General features: G+C 43.3%; 1 protein-coding gene across 13 annotated transcripts in view; it reads left to right on the plus strand.

Annotated features, from left to right (window-relative positions):
- The window catches only part of ADGRL3 (adhesion G protein-coupled receptor L3), an 834,374-nt gene that overhangs the window by 749,816 nt on the left and 61,553 nt on the right, over positions 1–23,005 (plus strand). For all 13 annotated transcript variants that reach the window (XM_045018219.1, XM_045018220.1, XM_045018222.1 and 10 more), the window contains 3 exons: positions 6,547–6,715; positions 11,635–11,760; positions 16,939–17,035. In XM_045018219.1, the coding sequence (XP_044874154.1) occupies positions 6,547–6,715; positions 11,635–11,760; positions 16,939–17,035 (392 nt within the window). The remainder of the gene's footprint in view (positions 1–6,546; positions 6,716–11,634; positions 11,761–16,938; positions 17,036–23,005) is intronic.

Consider the following 23,005-nt stretch of genomic DNA (forward strand, 5'->3'; position numbering starts at 1 on the left):
GCTCTGGTCAGTTTATGGGAACAAATATTTACATGTGAGCTAATCTTTGTAAAACTACTTTAGTTTTTAAATCAAAACAAAAAATAAAAATGTTGTAAGTGACTTAGGAGCCTACATCCCATGAGCCAGAAGTCTGAAACCAATGGGAGTTAGGCACTTAACCTTCTCAGGTTTTGAAAATCCACTAAGGGCCTATCTGCATCTTTAGGCACCTAAATACCTTTGAATATCTGGTCCATGGGACTTAGGCTCCTAAGTGTCGCAGTCACTTTGGAAAATGTGTCTTAGGCTTGTAAGTCACTTACATGTTTTGAAAATTTTACCCTTAGGCACTTTTGAAAACTTTAAGCTACAAGGCAAATCCAATGATTTCACATTTTGTTTACACAAAGATAAAACAGCCCCTCCAGATACCTTGGAGAAAGGCCATTGCTACTCAGTCAAAAACTTCGAAAAGGCTGTGACAGCTGAAGCTAAGACACTAAGGCTCTGTCTGTACCATACACCGCTGGCAGCAGCGGGTAGGCCATGTATAGCTACATGCCGCAATGAAAAGCCTGTTGCATCCAAACTGTGATGTGTAGCTACACATATCAGTGAAAGGCTCTGGCGGGGAGAAGACGCTGCCCCCCGTGCCGGAGCCTTTCACTGTCGAGAGAAAAGGCTCTGGCGGGGGAGGCAGCGGGGAAACGCCCAGCTTCACACTGACTTACAAAATTCAGAAAACTAGTTATGAGGCCAAAGCCTGCAGGCTCTTCCCCTTCACTTCCCATGGCTTGTTGAGGAGGGGAGCAGACCTGTGGACAAAGCCATGCTGGGGACGTGTGGAGGGAAAAGGTAGCTGCCCTCGCTGCTTCTTGCTCTCCCTAGTCACTGCTCCACCTTCTGCAAAGTATCTGCATGGCCCCTATCGGTGAGGCCATTGGGACAGGGGAGCAGCCAGGGAAAGCTGCATTGAGTGACATGCTCCTTTCCCCAGCCGCAAACTGGCCAGCTGAGCCGCTGAAGGAGACCACACAGAAGGACTGGTCCTGTCCCTTTTGCCCTTGCCTTGATTGCCTCTGCAGAGATACTTTTTGTGGCTCCTTTTCCTGGGTAGCTGGCTGAAGTGTGCTGCCTGCTGCTTTCCCCTCCCCCTGCCCTCTGCTAGGAGACACTGTGGTCTGCACAAGGGGTTGCTGTCAGCTGGGCAGTGGTGGGAGGGTGCCTGTCCTCTGCCTGGGTCCCAAGGTTCCCAGCTGTAGCATCAACAGGCCATAGCAGGGGTCTGTGAGAGGGCTGGCTGCCCTGATGCTCTCGCAGCCCCTCGGAGGCAGAGATGGTGCAGTGCATGGAACCCCAGTTCAGCCTCTCCCCTAAGTTACAGTCAGAGCCCCTGCTCATGGAGGGAAACAGAAACCAACAGGCCCTCAGACCAAGGGCTCTCTCCGTAGACTCTTGGTACCAGTGGTAAGCTCCCTTTACTCTGCCCTCCAAACGGGAATCCTACCCCATTCCCAACTCCCACTCCTTTCCCCAGTGAAACAACCCACACCCCTCCGATAGCCTCCCTCAGGGGCCCCAACCCAATGACCCTCAGGCTGATTCCTCCTCTCTGGCCTGTTCCCCGCCACCACCCCACCTCGGAGCTGAGAGCCTCGCATTGGTACTCACTATTTCCCTTCTGCACCCTTTGCTTCCGCTCCTGACGTGATCTGTCTCCCCCAGCAGCGAGGAGAGGAGCCACACCAAGAGCACAGGCTGGGGAGTGACACAGGTGTTTGCTGGCCTGGGAGGATGGTTCAGGGTGGAATTTGCTCCAGCTAGGAGTCCCAGCTCCCAGCAGTCAGAATCTTCCTCATCCTCTACCCCGAGCCTCCCTGCCCAGCCCCCACAGCTTCCCTGCTAGAAAAAAGTCCATATTATGAAGTCAGGTGTCATCCCCCTGGGAAGCCGTTAGATCGGCTTTGCCCCTGGATGGAAAGCTACCCCAAGCATCCAAACACAGCAGAGATCTGCATGTAACCATGACAATGGCTTCTTCCACCCCGGCCTGGGCCTGCATGCTGCCAAGCACCAGAGGCCACGTGTAGGGAACCTGGCCATCCTCTTGTAAGTGAGAGCGTGGCTGTAGTCGAGGGAGGCCAGCCCAGGGTGCACGAGATGGGAGGTGGTGCTCGGATGCTGGAGAACAGCGATGGGGAGATGACAAAGCACCAACACCACTGGGCTGGTGGTAGCTCAAGCTGGAGGAGGAGGGGGTCTGCCAGCCCAATGGCGTTGGTGATGGTGCGGAGGCGGGAGTCGACTCTGGCATGGGGTGTGGTGCGGTGGAGTTAGCGGAGGTGTGAGTGAGTGCACAGGTAGCCTGGCTAGTGGGTTGGGCGGGGTTGCTGGACCGTGACTGGGGGCAGCTTTCCTACCTCACTCGGGGCCCAGCCCTGATGTCACACCCAGGTAACTCCAGTGACTTTCCGTCTTTTTGGTGGACAACATTGTTCCCCCTCCCCGCCCCCCATAAAATGGAAGTAAATAGGTCAGCACTTCCCTGTCTCCTTGCAATCAGCGGGGAGGGGTTTAGATGATTCTAATGCCATTATCTTTAAAAGAGGGTAATGTCGCCGTCTGACTCATAAATAGGCAACCTGGGAGTTACAATTATGAAAAAAACTAATAATAAAAAGATAAGGCTTCTATAGGACATCCTAATATATTGGACAAAGAATGCCTAAGGTACAGTGAAGCTTGCCATCTGAACATATCAAAGCGTTCCAGGTTGACTACATTAGATTTCCTCTATTAATGTTCCCCATAGACAGCAATGATTTTTTTAAAAATAGATTTCTAAGTCAATTGAAATTTTATAAGCAACAGAAGAAGACTGTGGCTGGGGAGCTACAGAACTCAGGGAATGATGGCTGCTTCCATAAGTGATGCCAGGATGCTGCTGTTATTTAGATCCTCTGATAAGTAAACCAGTCTGGTCAGTGTCTGGGGGACACACCTGAGGAGGAGGCTGTGGCATTGTTTTTGGTAGGCTGGGAATAAGCTGTGGTTATTTCTTACAAAATATTCTTTCTGGCATTATATTCTAATGTTGGTGTTCTTGTCTTTGTCTATGCATTCTTTAGCTATGAGGATAACAGACCCTTCATCAAGTAAGAATGACCTGAATGGCTGATAAATCCCATTTATCAGTGTGGTCTCATGAACCAGCTGGCAGATCAATATTGAAAAATCATTAAAGCTTCTGTCATTCACGTTTGAGGCAGAAGAGCAAACTGTGCAGGAAAATGGCCAGGCATACAGCTTCTATGCAGAGTAAACATGCTGCATATGTATTGCCAAACAATTGTCACTTTATCTGCTTCACAATTCCTGATTGGACGTCACCCGAATTCACTGCAACTGTTAAAGCAATCTTGTGTAGTACAGACTTGTTATACCAATAGCAGCTTTCTTGTTTCATTACGCTCTGTCGCTCTGTGCATCAACTGTGTTGTGTTGGTAAAGAAGGCTTTGGCTTGGAATTCTTAATGCAATTTAGGGGTAAATTTTCAAAGTGATGCATGGGTATTAATCCATATAACTCCAAAGCTAATGGGGGCTAAATCTCTGTGCAAGGCTTGGAAAAAATGTCTCCTTAAAGATGAGAATGCACAGTTGTCACAAATTGTCAATTTCAGGCTTTCAGTCGTGCCAACATTTGATGTTTTGTTTTTCCATTTTTTTAGAATTGAATTATAAAAAAAGACTGTGAAAAACTTGTAACAGAAACACAAGTCTGTACAAAGAGCTAAAAACAAAAGGAAGCAAGAAACTTACAAATTATGCACTTTGTATCAACATTCCTTGTCCTGCAACCAAAAAAGAAAAAAAAAAGAGAAAAAGTAGTATAATGGAAGCATAACAACTTTGCAATAGACTTTCAGTTTGTTCTTCTGGTGAAGAGTCCTTTGTGTTCATTTTTTTCAGTACCATTGTCATATTCTCTTTCATTTTTCAGTTCTCTTTTCAAGGGTAGGGGATGGAGCAATTTTATGCAGTTTCCATCCCCTCTTTACCTCCAGGTCTGTTTTCTACATCAGAACTTTGTATATTGCACAGGTTGTGCTGCGTGGCTCCTCTAACCCAAAGATTCCTTTCAGCTGCTAAGGTAGCATATTTCTGTTACTACCGTATAAATGGTTCACTCCCTTTTATGCATCTCTGTAGTCTGAGGTGCTCTCCTTAGACTCAAGAACTGGCTGAAACTGGAGATAGGGTAATTTTCAATTACCATTTCAGTCATTTTTAAACAACCAAAATACACAAGTACACAAGAGAAAAACCTTTGTTTCTGCATTACTATTTTTTTAAAATAAAAAGACTTGATTTTGCAATTAAGATCATAATGTGGTCTCCTTGCTGGTGGAATCTTGGCAGGAAAAATATTTAAAACAGCCAAGCTATTAAACTTTATCAAGTGACCGCCTTTCAGAAGGATTTTTGAGACTGCATTTTTAATTGCATACTGCTAAATATTTATTCACAGAATTGACTGGAAATGCTTCAAAGGAGCTGGTTCTGGTTTGCTAGATATATAATAGGGATTTAAAAAAAACTGTCTAAATAAGTAGTTACCTTAGTGGAGCTCTTCTGGTCACATGGATAAATACATGTTTTATGAACTTCAATGGAAGATATAATACTGTATTTTCTTTCTAATATTTAAAGAAGAACAACGAGAAACATTGACGCAACAAGAGTGTGTTTCTGTTTAGGACAAACCCTTATAAAAGCACAGGAATTCAAAGTGAAGGCTGACATGTTGCCCTAGTGGCATGACTACAAGATTGGCATCCCCAGCTGCAAATGGCTTGGCTTTCTCACAGGATTTCTCTCTCTCTCTCTCTCTCACACACACTCTCTCTCTCTCTCTCTCTCCCTTAGCAGAATGCAAACCCAACTCCATTCTATCTCAAGCCAAGTTTTTTTTTCAAGCCTGCAATGTCTGAGGAGGTTGAAAATTAGGCAGAATTTGAGCTCACTCCTCCCTATCAGGACCTTGATCCTTCAAGTCCTTCTGCTGTTCCCAGCCGATAGCTCAAAGCTGTTGCACTCCAGGACTGATGTAAACAGAGGGCACAGATAAGGTGAAGCGTTATGGTGAAGGCCTCCTTGCTCAGGGGAAGTCAATCCAAAGCCTCTGTCAAAGAAGAAGAGTTAGAAAGAGGAGAGGTGCGAGTGGAGAAGGAGCATGTCTGGGCAGGCTTTCAGGTCTGAGTCCCCTCATACCTAAACCAGGTTTACATGCTATAATTCCATTCACTTTGCTAGAGTTACTTCTGATTTACACCAGCGTAAACTAGAGGGAAACCTGGCTCTTGGGCTTAAGAGTGGTCCTCAAATGAGGCTGCTTGCCCTGCATTCCCCACTTTGGCCACTAGGTGGAAGTTCACATGGTGCCTGCAGAGTAGCGCTCTCATTAAGGTCCGATCCAGCATTCACTGAAGTCTGTGTGATGACTCCTATTCATTGCAATGGGTGCTGAAGCAGAGCCTAAGGCAGGACTGGGTTCCATTCTGCTCCTTGTCCTGCTCTTCAAGCTTTGGCTTTTGGGTATCCCTATGGAGTAGGGTATCCACCCCTCCATGTGACTTAGCATTTAAAGTTTCAGTGTCGCTTGGGTTAGCTTTGCCCCTTCCTGGATGAGGCTTCAGGCTCTCCTTACACTGAGCTAACAGAAGTAAAACACACCAGCTGACCTGTTTGTCCAAAGCTCAGAGTGCTTGCCTTAAGTAATCTTGGTTTTTCAAAAAGGAAAAGTCTGTGAACCAATGTCTGGAGTCATTTCTTACCCCTGCAGCCCATCCTAGCAACCCAAGTGAAATGCATTCTTGAGGGGAAGCAGCCACACATTGAGAATATTCCTCCCCCCACCATTAAACTTCAGAACACAACTCTGAAGTAGAAGCACAGAGAGCTTCCCCCCCACCTGACAGCAGGCAAACCAAGTCCCAGAGCCTGACCAGCCATGTGCAGTAGTTTTACCTTGTTTTAACTGGCAGTGGTAAAGTTTACCAACAAATCAGAAATTAGGGGAAAAAACAGGAATAAAGGTGCCTTAGTGACTGTTAAATAGGGAACATTTAAATAAGCTAATCCAACTTCACCAGTGAAACCCATGGGGGCTAACAAAACAACTCCTTAAAAGGGTTTGTTTTTGTTTTTGTTTTGTTTTTTCTCAGCCATTTGCAGAAACTGCATCTACATATCATTTACATATTCACTGCTACTGCATTACAAATGTTTATGGTACAAATCTGCTTTGGTTAAGATAAATTTCTGTCCTCATAACATTTTCATTTTTGTATCTCTCCTCAAGCTCAAAGATTAGTAAAGTGCATGGAATTTGATAAGCGATTGTGTCAAAAAAAAAAACAACACACATCCTTGTAACTCTATCTGATTATTTTTTCTTCTGCTAAAATGATAGTGGAATATAATCACTGCTAGTAGATGTGCTAATTCCTCTATAGATCAAAGATCAATTCCTTTCTGCATTTGTTTTCTTTCTCTCCACAGGTCATGGGTTATAGGTGCAATAGCCCTACTCTGCCTCTTAGGACTGACCTGGGCCTTTGGACTTATGTATATTAATGAAAGCACAGTCATCATGGCATATCTCTTCACCATTTTCAATTCTCTGCAGGGAATGTTTATATTCATTTTCCATTGTGTCCTCCAGAAAAAGGTAAGACAGATTATTCCACGCTTCATAGTAGTGATACAGGGTATTTCGTTGCCTAACAACCACACTATAATGTTACCAATGTGCCTTGCATTTTTATTGAACAGACTTGTTTCTGTTTACATAATAAGGGCTGTATTTAGATTGGAAATTGGAGAGATGCATGAGAATGAGATACCGAATGAGATGTATGGCTGTGGCATAGCAACAATCAGGATGTTGAAGATCACATTATCAAATGCAATACAAAATGGTAGCATGTAGTTTTGAGGGAGGATGTAATACCCGTGAGAGTTGTTTGCATTTTAGAGGCCTGATTCTCCATTCATTTACTCCAGTGTTACACTGAGATAACTTCATTGGCATCAATGGAGACATCAGTAACATCAATGAATTTCCTTCGGATTTGCATGGGTATAAATGAGAGAAGAATGGGGTTGTGTATCTTGGCTTAATTTAAATTTAATTTAAATGCAAGAAGGCACTTGGGAATTGCCTGTCTATATCGATGTACATATTAGGTGTTAATAGGAACTGCTTCATTTATTTTTTTTTAAGGGGAAGTTTTTCAAATATTTTGAGGTGCACAGATCCTATAGCACTGCAAGGTATATGTAATAACTGTTCCAAAAAGTCATGGAGAGGTTTTTAAGATCCATTTTGTACAGCATGGAAATTCAGGAGTATGAAAGCTCTTTAAAAAAATTAATTTCTTCTACCGATGTTAAATGTACTTCTGGAATAATAAGGCCAATTTCTCTTTTCAGCTTACAACAGAAAACAATGTAAGCACTTGTAAATGTAGGCTCTGATCCTGTCTTGTGACCTGTGTGGCTGGAGAATAACAATGAGGATTGGGCTCTTGCTGAAATTTGATCCTGTTCTCCACCTACGGGCCACATCCAAAGCCCATTGAAGTCTCTGGAAAGACTCCCATTGACTTTAGTGCACCAGGCTGTAGGGGCTTGATCTTGCACCATTCGGGTGAATGGGTATCCTCCCTTTGACTTGAATGGGAGCAGGAACAAGCCCTTGATGAGCCTCAGGGTACTGCATTGCAACTAGTAGGTTGACAAGTAAAGCCTTGGCCAGCAAGTTGTTTGGAAGCAGTTGAGAACCAACTTGCTAAATCATCATGCTTTAAAACTGGAGAAAGAAACTTGGAATCAGATTTTTGCTCCATGTCATTTCATCTCAAGAGTGATCATCATAAGAGACTTGAATGCTTTAGTTCAAATCCAAATCTGTGATAATGATTCTAAAACTTTTTAACTTCCATGCATAATAATAAAAACGTAGGAAGATGCTGACTACCTTAAAGAGACAAGTCAGCTGAACAGAGCAAATACTGTCAGAAACATCTTTAGGCACCTACAGTATCTGCAGTTGCCCAAGGAGCCATAAGAGTTCTGGGGATTGCCACCTTACTTTAGGCTACTGTTTATGAAAATCTTGACCTAAAAGTTTAGAGCTGCTATTTAGTATCTCAGGTAGCACAATGCAGCATCATTGACTGCACAGTATAGATTGGTTTCAAGCATTTCTTGAAGGTAAGAAACTAAGCAGACCTATATATGTATCTATATTCATACGCCAAGCATTTACTGATGTATTGGCTTCGGGTGCATGATGTGTTCTTACTGTTTTAATGATAATGACCCAATTCAGCAAAACATGTCAGCACAAACCTTATTTTAAGTACCTGAGTAGCTCCAAGGAAATCATGAGGATTACTTATATGCTTAAAGTTAAGTGCATGCCTAAATGCTTTGCTGGCATATACTCAGTAAGAGCAATGTAGTTACTTAGTCACTTTTAAGCAGCCATATTGCTACAACCTACGTTAAAAAAAAAAAAGAAGAAAACACCAGAATTCTCCACCAAATCCGCTGGGGTTTAGAGGAGAAAAGAAAACTCTGCTTGTAAATGAACCGATGGCATTTTCACTTAAATGTGGAGAAAATTGTAGAGCTTCTGAGCCTTCAGGAGAGCCAATTCTTCTTTATTACAGCATGTATGTGGAAATGTTAATTTGACCTTTTAATAAATGAATCATTAAGGGCTAGATTGTGATTCCCTTATTCACGTTGAGTAGCATCTTACTCTGCAGGCAGTCGCATTGTCGTGGGGCATCAGGCACCACTCAGCGTGAGTAAGGGGAATTCGTCTGTCCCATATTAGGCTTTGTAAATTCTACCATCTATATACATGATATATAAAATAGAAAGGAATCCTGCTAATCTCAGTCAAAAAGAGCAAACAAGGGTGGCACGAGCATGCCCTTGAAACAATTCTCTGCTGAATACGCTGTTCAAAAAGCATTTGCATTGGATCTGTGCATCTGTTTCAGTGTTAAGTGCAGTATCCTCTAAGCTGTTTAACGATGACAAGAGAATGCAGTTATACCCTGAGTACCTATACACCTCCAGTGCCTCCTGAGTCAAAGGCCGGCCCGCCTGCCTTTCCAGCACTGACTCTGAGAGGGCATCTGATAGATATGCAAGTCTTGTTGTGTGTTACTGCTGCTCTGTATTTCTAACAATTTACTAGTCTATATATAGCACAGATTAGGAAAGAGGGAAGGCACTTAAACACATGCTCAGGTCCCATTGGGTGTGTCTACACTGCCTTGTAAATCCGGATCTGTGGGACCTGGGCTAGTGGACTCAGTGTTTCCAAGCTAACGCGTCGGTATCCACATGCATTATAAATCTGAGTTACGGTTGCTGGACCCAGGTTTAGTGGTGCTGGAATTAGGGGTGCTGCAGGTTCTGCCACACCCCCGGCTTGAAGCAGTAATAACAAACACCAAATACATGGTTTCCATGGCTACCATCATCAGCGCCGTCACTATAAAAATTGTCCCAGCACCCCTGCCCAGGTCTCAGAGCAGTGCTAACACAGCCATACTGCAGTGCACAGACCTTCTGCGGCTTGAGCTGCGTCCACACTGCAGAACGACAGGGCTTCGACCCGAGTCTCAGCAGGACTTGGGCTCGGATCCACCCCCCAAACCTGAGTCATACCCCAACCTTGGTGTGCAGTGTAGACATACCCATTGACAGCTTTACATGCAGTCCTAAATAGGGGCTCTTTTGTGAGCGTAGGCCCCAATGCGTATTCTGGAGATTCTGACGCCCTTACCCCAGTCCAGTAGCACTAATTCCATGCCTAGTGCCATTGACTTCAGTGGATCTGCCTGTAGCGTATTCAGCAGAAGGCCCATGTCAGACGCTGGCCCGTTAAGTGCTAATTTCAGCAGCTGCTGCTGAGGTGTGGGTTGTGCTCTTCTGGTGTTTGTATATTTCTGGGGAGATGGGGGCTTCATTTCTCCATTAAACCTGTTTCAGCTGTCAGTGGTTTGGGTTTGCTCTGCTCTCTGACTCCTTAATGATTCTAGTCAGATGTACAGTGTTTCCTTTTATGAAGAAGTTGGATTTCTTTCAAGTCTGTGTTTCCTGTACACCCTGTTGCTCTAACTCTCAGCCCTCTTGCAAATGTTTGTTTTCTAGCACAGCACCGCTTAATGGCATTATAGCATTCTGGCCATTCCAGCACCGGATGCTTATTTTACACTCTTTGGCCAGAATCTCTCCTCTCTCGTGCCAGTTTTACGACAGTGTTCTGGCGTTGATTTCAGTGGGGTACTGCTGATTTACGCCAAGGTAGGGGAGAGGAGAATCCAGTCCTGCCCCTGGATTTTGGGTATCTCTTTCCCTGAACCAAGGGGTTGGGAGAGGGATTATTTCGGGGGGAGGGGACATTTTCTTTCTCTCACGGACTGGAAAATCAGCACATAGCTGTGGTGGGAAGCAGTCGGTGGCTAATTAAAGGAATTGAATTATTTTCTCTCAGCAAAGGACTGATTAGGCACTCGAGAGCACATTGGGCACTCATGGTATTGTGTTTGTCTCAAGCTTTTATGGAAAGGCCTAATAAAAAAACCCTGTAATCTGCTATTTAAATAATCGTTTCGCAGATAGGTTTCTGAAATGCCCACAGGAAGAGTGGAGAGAGATTTAATCAGAGAGCAGTGAGCACAGTGTGCTCACAGACTAACCTCTACTGGTCTCCTACTGCATTTACATTTCACGTGGCGAAGTAAAGTGGCCTTTTTTTCACATTTGTGGCACAGCCTGAGATCACCCAGCTCAGCAGATGACCCATTTTCACTCTGACCTCTCCCTGGTCTCCATGCATGTGCAGTCTAAATTATACACACACTCCAAACTTTTGCAGTGCCTAGGGCCTCAGTTGGGGGGATGTCAGTGTAGTTCCATTGAAGTCAGGGGAACGACATCAATTTCTGCCAGCTGAGGATCTGGCTCATTTTGTGTGCTAGAGAAATTACCCCATTAACTCTTCAGTCTTGTCTGCCATATTATAGGGCTTTATGAGGGCGTTTGCACCATTCCCACCAGTTCTACACACAGAAGACTTCATTTCAAAGACTGTCAGTTTCACAGTTTTCTGGAGGTTGAATATGTATATGAAATCAATTCCTCTTATACGGTTCTTTTTTTGTAATTTCCTTCCTAGTCCCCTGCCAGAAGCAATAACTTGTAGCACCATGATGAGCTGATATGCCAGTTCATACCAAATCTATGAAGATATCATTTTTGGGCATAAATAGAATGTCTCTAGTTTCTCTCGTGCTGCTTTGATGTGCCTCAGAGGTAGCTGAATTCTACTGATATCAGTGAACTGCTTTCCTACATAAAAGCAGTCCCTTATGACATCATAAATGTAGAGTTAATGTGTTAGGAGAACACTGTTGAAAGGTGTAATGGAATTCTTCTAAATGCACAGAAACAGCTATAATTTTAATGAATCACAGAGGAGGAAAAAAACTGTTGAAAATCTTAAGTCTCAGGCTGGAGAGGGAGTTGCCCACTAATGGAAATTACTGTTTAATTGGCTAGGTACGTAAAGAATATGGAAAATGCCTGCGCACACATTGCTGTAGTGGGAAAAGTACAGAGAGCTCCATCGGCTCAGGAAAAACATCTGGGTCACGGACTCCTGGACGATATTCCACAGGCTCACAGGTAAACCGTGTATGTTCACCAGCAAGGAATGCTTCTTACCTCCCTGCTAATATAGTTCTTTGCATCGGGTGATCTGTAGGCAAAGGATTCATTTCTGGAAATGAGACATCCCCTTGAACAGGTACATTACTTTGTGCAGTAACAATCCATCAGTCAAGGAGGCTTCATTTGCTTGTAAAACTGATGGGGGAATAAGTTGATTATAAAACTGATTTGATAAGTGGGCAGCTCAAAGACTTCCTGTTTGGTATCATTCTTTCACTTCTGAACGTCATGGGTCACACTCTGCTCTTTGTTATAGGGGTGTAATCTGTAGCAGTTCCATTAGAACTCAAAGGAGCTACTTCAGAGTTTCGCCAGTGTGATGCAAAACAGAATTTGGCCCCATGCTTTCAGATGTGACATCCCTGAATTGAGCATAGTTTGGTGACCTATGGTTGTAATTACCATTAGCATCCCTTAAGCAGTCCTTAAATAAGTTGAGGTGAAAACAAAGGTGTTTTTCCCCAAGGCTAAGGAATGTATGTTTTATATGACAAGGTTACTGTGCTATCCCGACAAAATATTTATGCTGATAAACAACAGCAGCTAAAAATCTTGTATAGGCTGGGTGCTGAGGCCTATCACTTTCTGGCAGTAGTTGTTTTAATCTGTTTGTTGGTTTACTCAGTTTCCATAGTTTATGGATCTCTGCAAAGAATCAACTGAGATTCAAATAATATTATTTATTTTCTAAACTTTATTATGCTCTGGTCAACCAAAAATTCTATTTTTATTTTGTTTGGGAGTTTGGCATTTTACTCCCTAACTTATGTAAGGATGCTGATTTATGAAGAACAGTTCATATAAAATGAAGTAGCTGACTCCTTAATCAAGAGAAACCAAACACACACTTATTCTGCATTACTAAAGGATCTAATTATATTTGCCAATTCACCTATTAAATTATGAAAGAAACATGCAGTGAATAACAGTTTATAACCTGTCAGGAAAACATAATTTGTGATTTATGTTGTCTTGGAAGTAAATTGTTATTTATTTTAAGTTTTCCAAGGTGTCATTCAAGAGTTGTATTCTGACATCTGCTAGGGACTGCACACACTCAGCACATATCGTAATGGAACATGGAGCCTTTCACTTCTTGGTCAAAAGTGTCTCTGTGGCTGGCCATCCTGCGCTTCTCACAAGCATTACAACACACAAATAAAATTACAGCAGAAAATGGATGATGCTCCTACTGGGTTATAGAGAGTATCTAATGCCATTTATTTAACATTTGTGCACTTTGACTCAGTGTTTTACAGAGAAATGGCATGGGTTTACTTGGAAGCATTCTGTTAAGCATTTAGGAGTGGTATAGCTCAGTGGATTGAGCATTGGTTTGCTAAATCCAGCATTGTCAGTTCAATCCTTGAGGGGGCCATTTGAGGATTGGTCCTGCTTTGAGCAGGGCTTTGGACTAGATGATCTCTTGTGGTCCTTTTCCAACCCTAATAATCTATGATTATTTTATAGCAAAATACAAGCTGCAGGGGAAGATAAACCACATAAAATATTTTTCCCTGTAAAGATACTCCAAAACATCATAATTAATAATCAGGAACAATTACGCCAAAGAAATTAAACAAGCTTCTCCACCATTAGTAATTACATATTTAAAAGGGTCACGCTTTACTTTAAAGTTCCATTCATAAAAATGTTTATAATGGATTAATAAGTGATTAATAGATGATTTAATACTGAGTAAATCAATTGTCATAGAGTCCAATGAATACTTACACAGTTTTCCCATTCCATGAGAATTAGATTTTTTTTCTGATCTAAATCTCACAAATTTTCAAAAACCAAAAATCAATTTATAAAAAAAAATCAGTTCCCTTCAATCAAATAATTTCATTTTGATAATTTAAAAATGTTTTGTTTCCATTTCAAGGTTTTTTTAACCTTTTGTTAGCGTACATGTATGAACATTTCGAAACAAGAAGTCTGTTTTATTCAAAACACTGAAACGTTCCTGTTCAACAATCTGAAAACTTTATTAACTAAAAATGTTTCGATTCAGGTGTTTCATAAAAACCATCACTGTTTTGCGAACAGTTTCTGTTTTTCCCACAAACTGGCATTTTCCAATGAAAAAACATTTAATTGGAAAATTCCCAACCAGCTCTGTTCATAACCATCTGTTGCACCTTCTGCTGAAACGTTTATAACTATAACACACACTGCTCATGTCTATAACCTGCTTATGACATCTATTAACACTTTATAAACCATTTGTAAATGGAATCTTAATATACAGTGTGACCAAAATGGGTTATTGTGGAGTTTTCAGCTAGGGTTTTCAAGAACCCTAAGGGTGGTGGACACCTGCCTAACTCCTTTAAAATTCCTCAGCCGTCCCAGGCTTCACATTTCCATAGTGCAGAACAATGCTTCCTCTCCTGTGTGCCATCTCACCCATGTCATAGGTGAGGGCTGAGCAGGTGTCTCCCTTGGGCTCATCCCTGGGTTTCTCAGTGTCCTTGGAGGTATGTGGATGTTTTCCCCCATGTGGCGGAATTATTGACTCACAGTGTCATAGAATCATAGAATCTCAGGGTTGGAAGGGACCTCAGGAGGTCATCTAGTCCAACCCCCTGCTCAAAGCAAGACCAACACCAACTAAATCATCCCAGCCAGGGCTTTGTCAAGCCTGACCTTAAAAACCTCTAAGGAAGGAGATTCCACTACCTCCCTAGGTAACCCTTCACCACTCTCTGAGTGCTTCACCCCTCTCTGAGTGAAAAAGTTTTTCCTAATATCCAACCTAAACCTCCCCCACTGCAACTTGAGACCATTACTCCTTGTTCTGTCATCAGGTACCACTGAGAACAGTCTAGATCCATCCTCTTTGGAACCCCCTTTCAAGTAGTTGAAAGCAGCTATCATATCCCCCCTCATTCTTCTCTTCTGCAGACTAAACAATCCCAGTTCCCTCAGCCTCTCCTCATAAGTCATGTGCTCCAGCCCCCTAATCATTTTTGTTGCCCTCCGCTGGACTCTTTCCAATTTTTCCACATCCTTCTTGTAGTGTGGGGCCCAAAACTGGACACAGTACTCCAGATGAGACCTCACCAGTGCTGCGTAGAGGGGAATTACCACATCCTTCTATCTGCTGGCAATACTCCTACTTATACAGCCCCAAATGCCGTTAGCCTTCTCGGCAACAAGGGCACACTGTTGACTCATATCCAGCTTCTTGTCCACTGTAATCCCCAGGTCCTTTTCTGCAGAACTGCCGCTTAGCCATTCGATCACTAGTCTGTAGCAGTGCATGGGATTCTTCCGTCCTAAGTGCAGGACTCTGCAGCTGTCCTTGTTGAACCTCATCAGATTTCTTTTGGCCCAATCCTCTAATTTGTCTAGGTCCCTCTGTACTCCCCATCAACCCCAATGATGTTCTGCGTAGGGGAAAAGGAGAGGTTGCCCTGCATCCTTTGTACCTGAGCAATACCTTGGATTGCATAGGATTCTGTTAAAGATCGAGGCTGATAATAAAACCATCTGCTTTCCATTCACTGCCAGCATATGGGGATAAGTAGCTCAGCACAGCAGTTTGCAGGCATGAAGCACAGCCACACACACACACCAACACTGCACACATTTCCCTTGCCTAATCCATCTCTTTGGGCGGGGGGGGATCATGTCCCAAACTCCTTGTGTGTGGCTGTTCTCTAAGCCTGCTCTGCTGGGTCTGTCCAAACTCAACAAAGTGGAGAACACCTTCCATGTTCGGCTATGTGGAAAAGCACAATGCTTACTGCTCTGGGAACACTCCCAGGGCTCAGCTCTCATGCACTGAGGAGCACGGACTCTTTGACACACAAACTAGGAAAGATGAGGCTGCCCATGGTGACACTACAGTGCAAGCCATGTGTACCTCGGACTTCATTCTCCCACTGCCATATACCCCAATGCGATGCTGGTGTGACTCCTTCAGGCCCCTAATTATTATTATTGTAGTAGCAGTTTTATACTGTAGCTTGCAGCTAGTACATCTGGAATCGTTCTCCCTGCGTCAGGAGACGAGGGATGACAGAAGCCACAACCCCAGACTGGGTTTCCCCACAGCAAAGGCGGATCATGTGTGCAAGCCCATGACAGTCCCAGTTGTACAGCATTGCAGCAAGTTCAATTGGCCACCTCTCATCCTGACATTCAGCAATGCAGCTGGGAAATATATCTCTTTGGACCCTTCCTCCAGATAATGGGGAGAAAATCAACCAGCAATAAGGAGCCAGATTTTCAAAAGAGCTCAGCACCCAACGCCTCCCATTTAGGCATCTAAATTAGTGACTGGGTTTTCCAAAGGGGATCAGCTTCCATCTTCAGGCATCTAAAAGAAAGGATCAGATTTTCAAAGAACAACAGGCGCTACTCAGAAATGAGTTGGTCTGAAAAACTGCCCCTGCTCGCAGCTGCTTAGCCAATTGGAAATGTGTCAGTAGATTTTCCAAAGCACAGGCTTGGGGATGAGGCGGTGTGGTGTGAGTGACAAAGGTAAATGCCCCATGACCCATCTGAAAGACAAAACAGAAGACCGCTAAATCCGGGATAACACAACAAGACCTCTTCAATAAATCTATACCATAAATGTCAGAATCTTCACTGTTTTTCATTAGGGGAATATAACGTCTCTTGTTTTGTGGCTGTATTTATTTCTCACATTCCCCACAGTGGATAATAAACTTCTAGAAAACTTGAGCACATCCAAAGATGCCTAGACATAAACAACTATTCCAGTATACTTGAAAAAAAACAGATACAAATCAATATACAACAAGGGAATTTTAGAAGCATTCATACTATTTTCTGTGAGTTAGTTTCAGTCATTCAACACTACATGGCTGGAACAATATCTTGCATGGAGGTTATTTTGTGCACGGTCTGTTCTGCTTGTTTATTAATATTTAGAAACTATGTGGTATCCTGCGATGGAGATACAAATTCATGTTCTGAAGCCAGGCAGCCAGTGTCTGGTATGCAATAGGCGGGTGATAGCCAATCAGAAACTGCTTACTTATACCTGGATAGGAAGATGTCTCTAGACATGCCAGTAAGCCATCTTTAGTGAGGCAGAAAGAAATCTATCTGCAGCTGCTAAAAATTCATTACCTGTATGGTTCAATCCCTCTTCAGAGCCGGATCCGTAGAATGTGGAATGACACAGTTCGAAAGCAGTCCGAGTCTTCCTTTATTACTGGAGATATAAACAGTTCAGCTTCACTCAACAGAGGTAATTATAGACTGTTTTTCTTATCTACAACTTTTATGATTATTTTTAAGTAGTTTGAAATTTATTCCCCTTCCTTCTCCCCAAACCTCAAATTGTGCAGGACCTTATTCACTGTGACAAGAATGTTACATCACAGAATGAAATGCAGTTGGAGTGCAGTGTATTCCAGTGTCCATTAACTGGAAAGGGTTTTTTGTTGGGGGTGAGGTGTTGTTTGGTTGGTTGGGTTTTTTTTCCTTGTTTTAACATATGCATTTTCAAGAATATAATTTCCAAAAATGTTAAGAAATTTAAAAAAGCCTTTTGTCCTACGGTCGACAGCTAGAGCTATCAGCTGGTAAGCCATCAGGCCTCATTGCTAGCAGTAAAAATGGGCAGTTATGTGGCTGTACAATCCGTTAAGCCACATTGTCCCAGGTATAAAGCAATTTCTTAGTATTTGTAGAAGTAACAAGATACTGCAGAACACACACTTAGACAAACCTGCACACTTGGAACAAAATAATTGTGAGTGATCTTAATATCTACGAGTGCCTGACTTATGTGAGCAGTTCAGAGCTCTGGGAGGGAAACATTATTGGAAACGTGTAGCAATGGAGTAATGGTAAACAAAATACAACACCTATTGCAATGTGAAATCTTGGCATATTTAAAAAGGTTTCCCGTTGAGTTTTTTCCAGGAAAAAGGATTGTATGGAATTATTGGATCTCCTAAGCCTCCCAAGCTGCCCTGTTCACCTCTAGTTAAATTATTTTGATGGCTAACTCTGGGCCGAATCCTAAGGGCTGTACTTGCTGCCAAATTCTGCTCCCTGTTTTACAACAAAAATCCACCAGATAAATACTGGTGTAAACAGAGGACAAGATTCGGCCCTCAGGGTCTGATCCACCTCTCATGTACACCAATGTAAGTCTGAAGTAATCCCACTAAAATCCATGGAGTTGTTTCCATGTAAAGATGCTATGACAAGAGACTCGGGACATTGGTTCTTATTTGGTCCTTATTCAGGTAAAATTCCCGTTGACTTCACTTTGAGTTTTGCCTAAGGAAGACCAGGCGGGGAGAGCGTGAAGATTTTGAATCTCTAATTAGTGATGAGTCACTACAGTGCTCTGGGAGATCAAGAAGGTTGGACTGAGTTCAGATACATTCCCCGTAACCTTTTGAAGGAGAGAGTAGGTTACTAATCATGAGTGTGTTGCTGTCCCGTTACACCCACTTGTCATCAATTGTTTTGACTTGTTAATATAACTTGTTTGCAGTTAATTCATTGAAGCAAAGGGTAGATTCAGTCTTATAAAGGGCACCCCCATCACAGAAACTTCTTTAAATTTGTTTGGTCCAAACAGGTTTCCATTTTCACCTCTTTCCATCCCTCACAGAGAAGAGAGAGGGGAGTATGGCTTTTGTGGTGCTAATTAGGAGGGTTTTGCTTTGCAGCATGAGGGAGTTTGCAGCCAGAACCAACCTGCCCCATCCACCACACAGTCTCAGCTGTGAATCCCTTTAGATAATGCAGAGGTCGACTTGCCCTCACATTCAGGTAGAGTGCAAACAATGCTTTTGCAAACAGGATGTCTTGGGTTCATGAGGGGAGGCAGGGCACCTCTGTCAGCTCAGTCAGTTTTGTTCCAGAATGAAAATGGCTTCTTAAACTGAGAAAATCAGGATATGGCTCCAAAGTGGTCACCTTCTGCAGCTTCCTCCCAGGTCTGGCAGGACAACGTTGAGAGATTCCCACCCCAGCAATATTATTAAGCCCTGTTTGTGCAGCCCTGATTGTTCTGCCTTTGGTTAGCACCTACCGGTGGAGTTGGATACCATATTCCACATTTTCTTTTGTGTTGATACAAGTATCTGTAGAAATGGGGACTACAAAACTACCTTGGGAGTTAACACCTTCGAAGAAGCACGTGACCTCTTGTTACAAAGGGCAGTAGGCAAGAACATCATGTCTGAAATTAACACAACTCCTTGAGCCTGTCTGTAAGTTCATTATTAGGCAGCCTGTTTATAAAAGGTACCCATTGACTTGAACTTCATTCCTGTGGATTTGGAAGGGATGTCCCCTCTCACACTTTTTGACCAAGTCTTAGCAATGTTGTTTAACTCTATTTGTATAAGTTGTATTTCCTTTGTAATTAACCACATTCTGTTCATTGGTGTCCTTCCTCATACCCCCCAAATTGAATTCTGCCAAGCCTAATTGTAGCTCATGTGCTCTCTTTAATCTCAGTTCTGCTGCCAATCATCGCATCACATCCTTCTCAAACCAGGCGCCTTGCTCACTCCGTTTCAATTCTGTCTCCATGCTTGTCCCTTTATTGCGATTAGCAATGGACATTGGTTCACCATTTGAGTTGTCCACCTGCCAGTCTTATTAGTCCTCTTCTTTTCTCTCTTCTGTCTTCCAGTGGGTCTCTGGTTTGGGATCAGCCTGAGGCATCCCATCTGCACTAACGCATCCCCCTCTGCAGATATAACCATGTCTTCATTTTCTGCCAGGAAATACTTGCTCTGTCATTACTTCTTCCAGCTCTGTATATTCAAACTGATATTCCACTCACTGGTGAAAGAGCCCTGTCAACTATAATGTCACCCCTTCACCTCCTCTGTTATTCTAGTCTACTTATCCTGTCAAGAACTTAAGGCTTGGCCCAAACTCCCTCTCTGGCCTCTCTGTGTGCCACATTTTCTAACTGAAAATCTGCTGACTTTCCCCTCTGAAATAGTGTCGTCACTAAGAATCATCCTGATCATTTCTTGGTGGCAGCTTAGTTATAGATTAGTCCAAAATACACCAGACCTGGTTCTCCTTTCACTTATGCCTGCTTTACTCCAGTGTAGGTTATGGTGGCGTTGTACCACTGTAACTCGGGAGGAAGTGAGTGGAGAATCTAACCTGTTGTCTCTCCTCCACTTCCAAAAGCAAGAGCACATAACTGTCATAATCAGAAATCCCTGCTTGTTTCAGGATCCAAGTTGACAGCGTCTTCCTAGTATTCAATCTCCACATCTTTCTCTCCCCTTTTTCTACCACAAATCTGACTTCTTCTCTTTCTATCCCGATTCTTCTCTCTCCACTCTGAGGTTCTCCGTCCAGCAATCAAACCTCTTATTGATGTGACTGTTTCCATTTTGCAGTTTCAAAACTGTCTCCCCTGTAACTCCAATGCTTTCTGCAGTAAAACCATCAGATCTTAGTTCTGGAGCCTTTCAAAGTCCCCATAATGATGCCTCTTCTTTAGTCTTGTCATCTCTTCCTTGTGCATTCCTACTCTGTAATATCATTCCTGCATGACACAGTAACTTGCACACAATGCTTTACCTCTATCAGCCAGGAGTCAGCTGTACTCTGCCCTGGAGCATTCTGTGTGAAAGGTGCTGTGTGAGTGTATTGTGTTGTACTCCTCCTCTGTCTTGGAATCAGTGCTATTGTGGTGTAGATGCCTTTGGGTATAGTGGGCTGCGCTGTCCCAGGTCTGAGAGGTGACAACGATGAGAGTCAAACTGAAAAAAGTGTCCTTAGTAAGAGCATGAGCTGAGGAACGAGTCTCTCTTTATCTGCATGTCGGTCATGGGGCAAAAGGTTCTAAAGTTCTTGATTTACAGGTGTAACACTGACAGAGCATGGTTGTTGGCAAGCAGGATCAAACCTGGGACTTCTGGAGTTTAGTGTATGATCCTCTATTGCTTGAGCTAAAAGCCATATGGTCCTTAGCTAAGGCTGTAGGGCAGACTCATTAATAGCTCTCTAAGTGGTCTTGGTGCCACTAGATGGGACAGAACATCACACCCCGGAGGTGTGTGGGTTACACAAGGCTAACATGTTGAGCATCTTTTTCGGTGATAGCTGTGCCAAGAGCCTACAAGTGCAAGGTAGAGTGTCACAGCGTGCACTGCAACGGCAGGTGTGTTATATGGACTGTGAAATCAATGTGTAACCACCTGCTTGTGTCCCCTTCCCATAGCCATCCCTTTGACTGAACAGTCTCCCAAGTCAGCCCCTCTTGTGTATGTGTCCCCTTTTAGCCTGCCGACACAGCTGTACGTGACGTGTGTATTATTCATAAACTGCAACTGAACTTCAGTAATGGGATGCAGAGGGATGTACTGACGTGTGGGAGCCCCTCTTCTTCTGGAAGGTGGGAGATATGGAAGAATTGCCAGCGGAAGAGCTCTGCAGTGTGGTTGTCTCATGCATGGGCCTTGTAGAGCGGGTAACTGTTTAGGAGCTGCTCTCTTGTAATAGCCTGTCACATGGTACAGAAATAGGGAAGCTCACATTGCTATTAATTATTATTTGTATTGCAGTAACACCTAGGGGCCACAGTGAGGTTTCAGCGCCCCGATGTGCAAACGGGCCTTACCTCAAAGACCTTCCAATCTCCATCTCAGCTTTGAGTTAGATTGCTTGAAAGTAGCAGCTATTGATTTATGCTTTGCAAATTGCCAGCGTGACAGAGACCTCATTTGTGGGTCTGCTGGTTCTGCAGAAAACTTTTGAGTAGATCCCGAAAAATGGGTTCAGAGTAACAGGGGACTTGCTTAGAGAAATTTGAACCTTCCTTGTGCTGCAATCAAAGTGCAGACGAGATTTCTCTCCTCTTCCTCCCTTACAGATAAGTGATATGGCACAGAGAGAGCCATGTTGCCTTTCTCTGTTTATTCCCACCTAGCAGTGTCTAATCTGAACATCCCTGTCCTTTCAACTTTTCTGGTGTCCTACGCAGCCTTTGAGAGAGCTCTCCATGAGAACGCTGGTGCAGTTCTGACAGCCTCCCCCAATAACCAGTCATGTCGCAAAGCAGCGATGTGGCTCCAATCCATTTTTCACTCATGTCTTGTCAGAGCCATTATTGTCTCTCTCAGGGTATCAGACTGTCAGAGTAGAAGAAATTTCGTAATAAATCGTACGGCACCTTATTTGCATTCACGTTTCCAACCATATTTTAGGGATGTTTTTTTTTAATATAGTTTTGGAGGAAAATGCAAGTGGAAAAAAATGTAAATGGCGGTTGTCTGCTGTTGATGGGTTATACAAATGAATGTTCCTTCTTTTGGAAAGGCAGCTCAGTCACTGAGAAAAAGGCTTGTGCAGTACAGTTTGTTATTGTCACCACATGCTATTTTGTTAACATGGAGTGCGTCGAAGGTGCTGCGCATGTCCATAAGAGTGGTCACATTAGGGGACCTATCAGTTCACTGATTGCAAATGTTAATCATGTCTTAATATATTTTACCATTTTGGAAAATAGTGGGATAGAGATGATACCACTAGAGTTCTATGGAATTTAAATAGGGGTCTAAAGAAAAGAACTCTAAAAGCCTGTAAAGTTGAATAGAGAACTATATCCCTGCTCTAGAATTCCATGCTTGGCGTAAAAATGCTACAGAAAGGTTATTATTCCACTTCTATAGGAATTCTCTTCTTTCCTGATTCCCTGTATATGTGAGCTGACTTGCAAATCCATGTCAGGCCCCAGTCCTGCCATTAGATCCATGCAGGTGTGTGCCCTTATGACAGTCTGAGGTTTTAAGGCCAGAAGTTACCATTATGATAATCTAGTCCGACCTCCTGCATAACACCGGCCAGAGAATGTCACTCACTGATGTCTGCATCATAATTTCCAGTTAAACTACAGCACATTTTTAGAAGGACAGAAAGAGATCTTCACTTTCACATTTACCGAGAGGACTTGGGCAGCATTTGAACCCAGGACCTCTCACAACCTAGGCAAGAGTCTTAACTTTAGGCAACAAACCCCCGAAGTGCCATTTGTATAAAAGTGCCAGGCATGGGCATCCATCCAAACAGATTCAGTTGCAGGATTGGGGCCTAAATGTGTAGGGACGCTGTGTGAGGGGACAGAAGCGGCGATTGTTAGGGGCACGGTGCTGGTGTGAAGTAGGGAATGTTTAAATATGGGCAGGCAAGGGTGCATGCAGGTGTGGGAGACTGTGCATAA

This window comes from Mauremys mutica, chromosome 5, assembly GCF_020497125.1.
Source record: "Mauremys mutica isolate MM-2020 ecotype Southern chromosome 5, ASM2049712v1, whole genome shotgun sequence".
Lineage (NCBI taxonomy): Eukaryota > Metazoa > Chordata > Testudines > Geoemydidae > Mauremys > Mauremys mutica.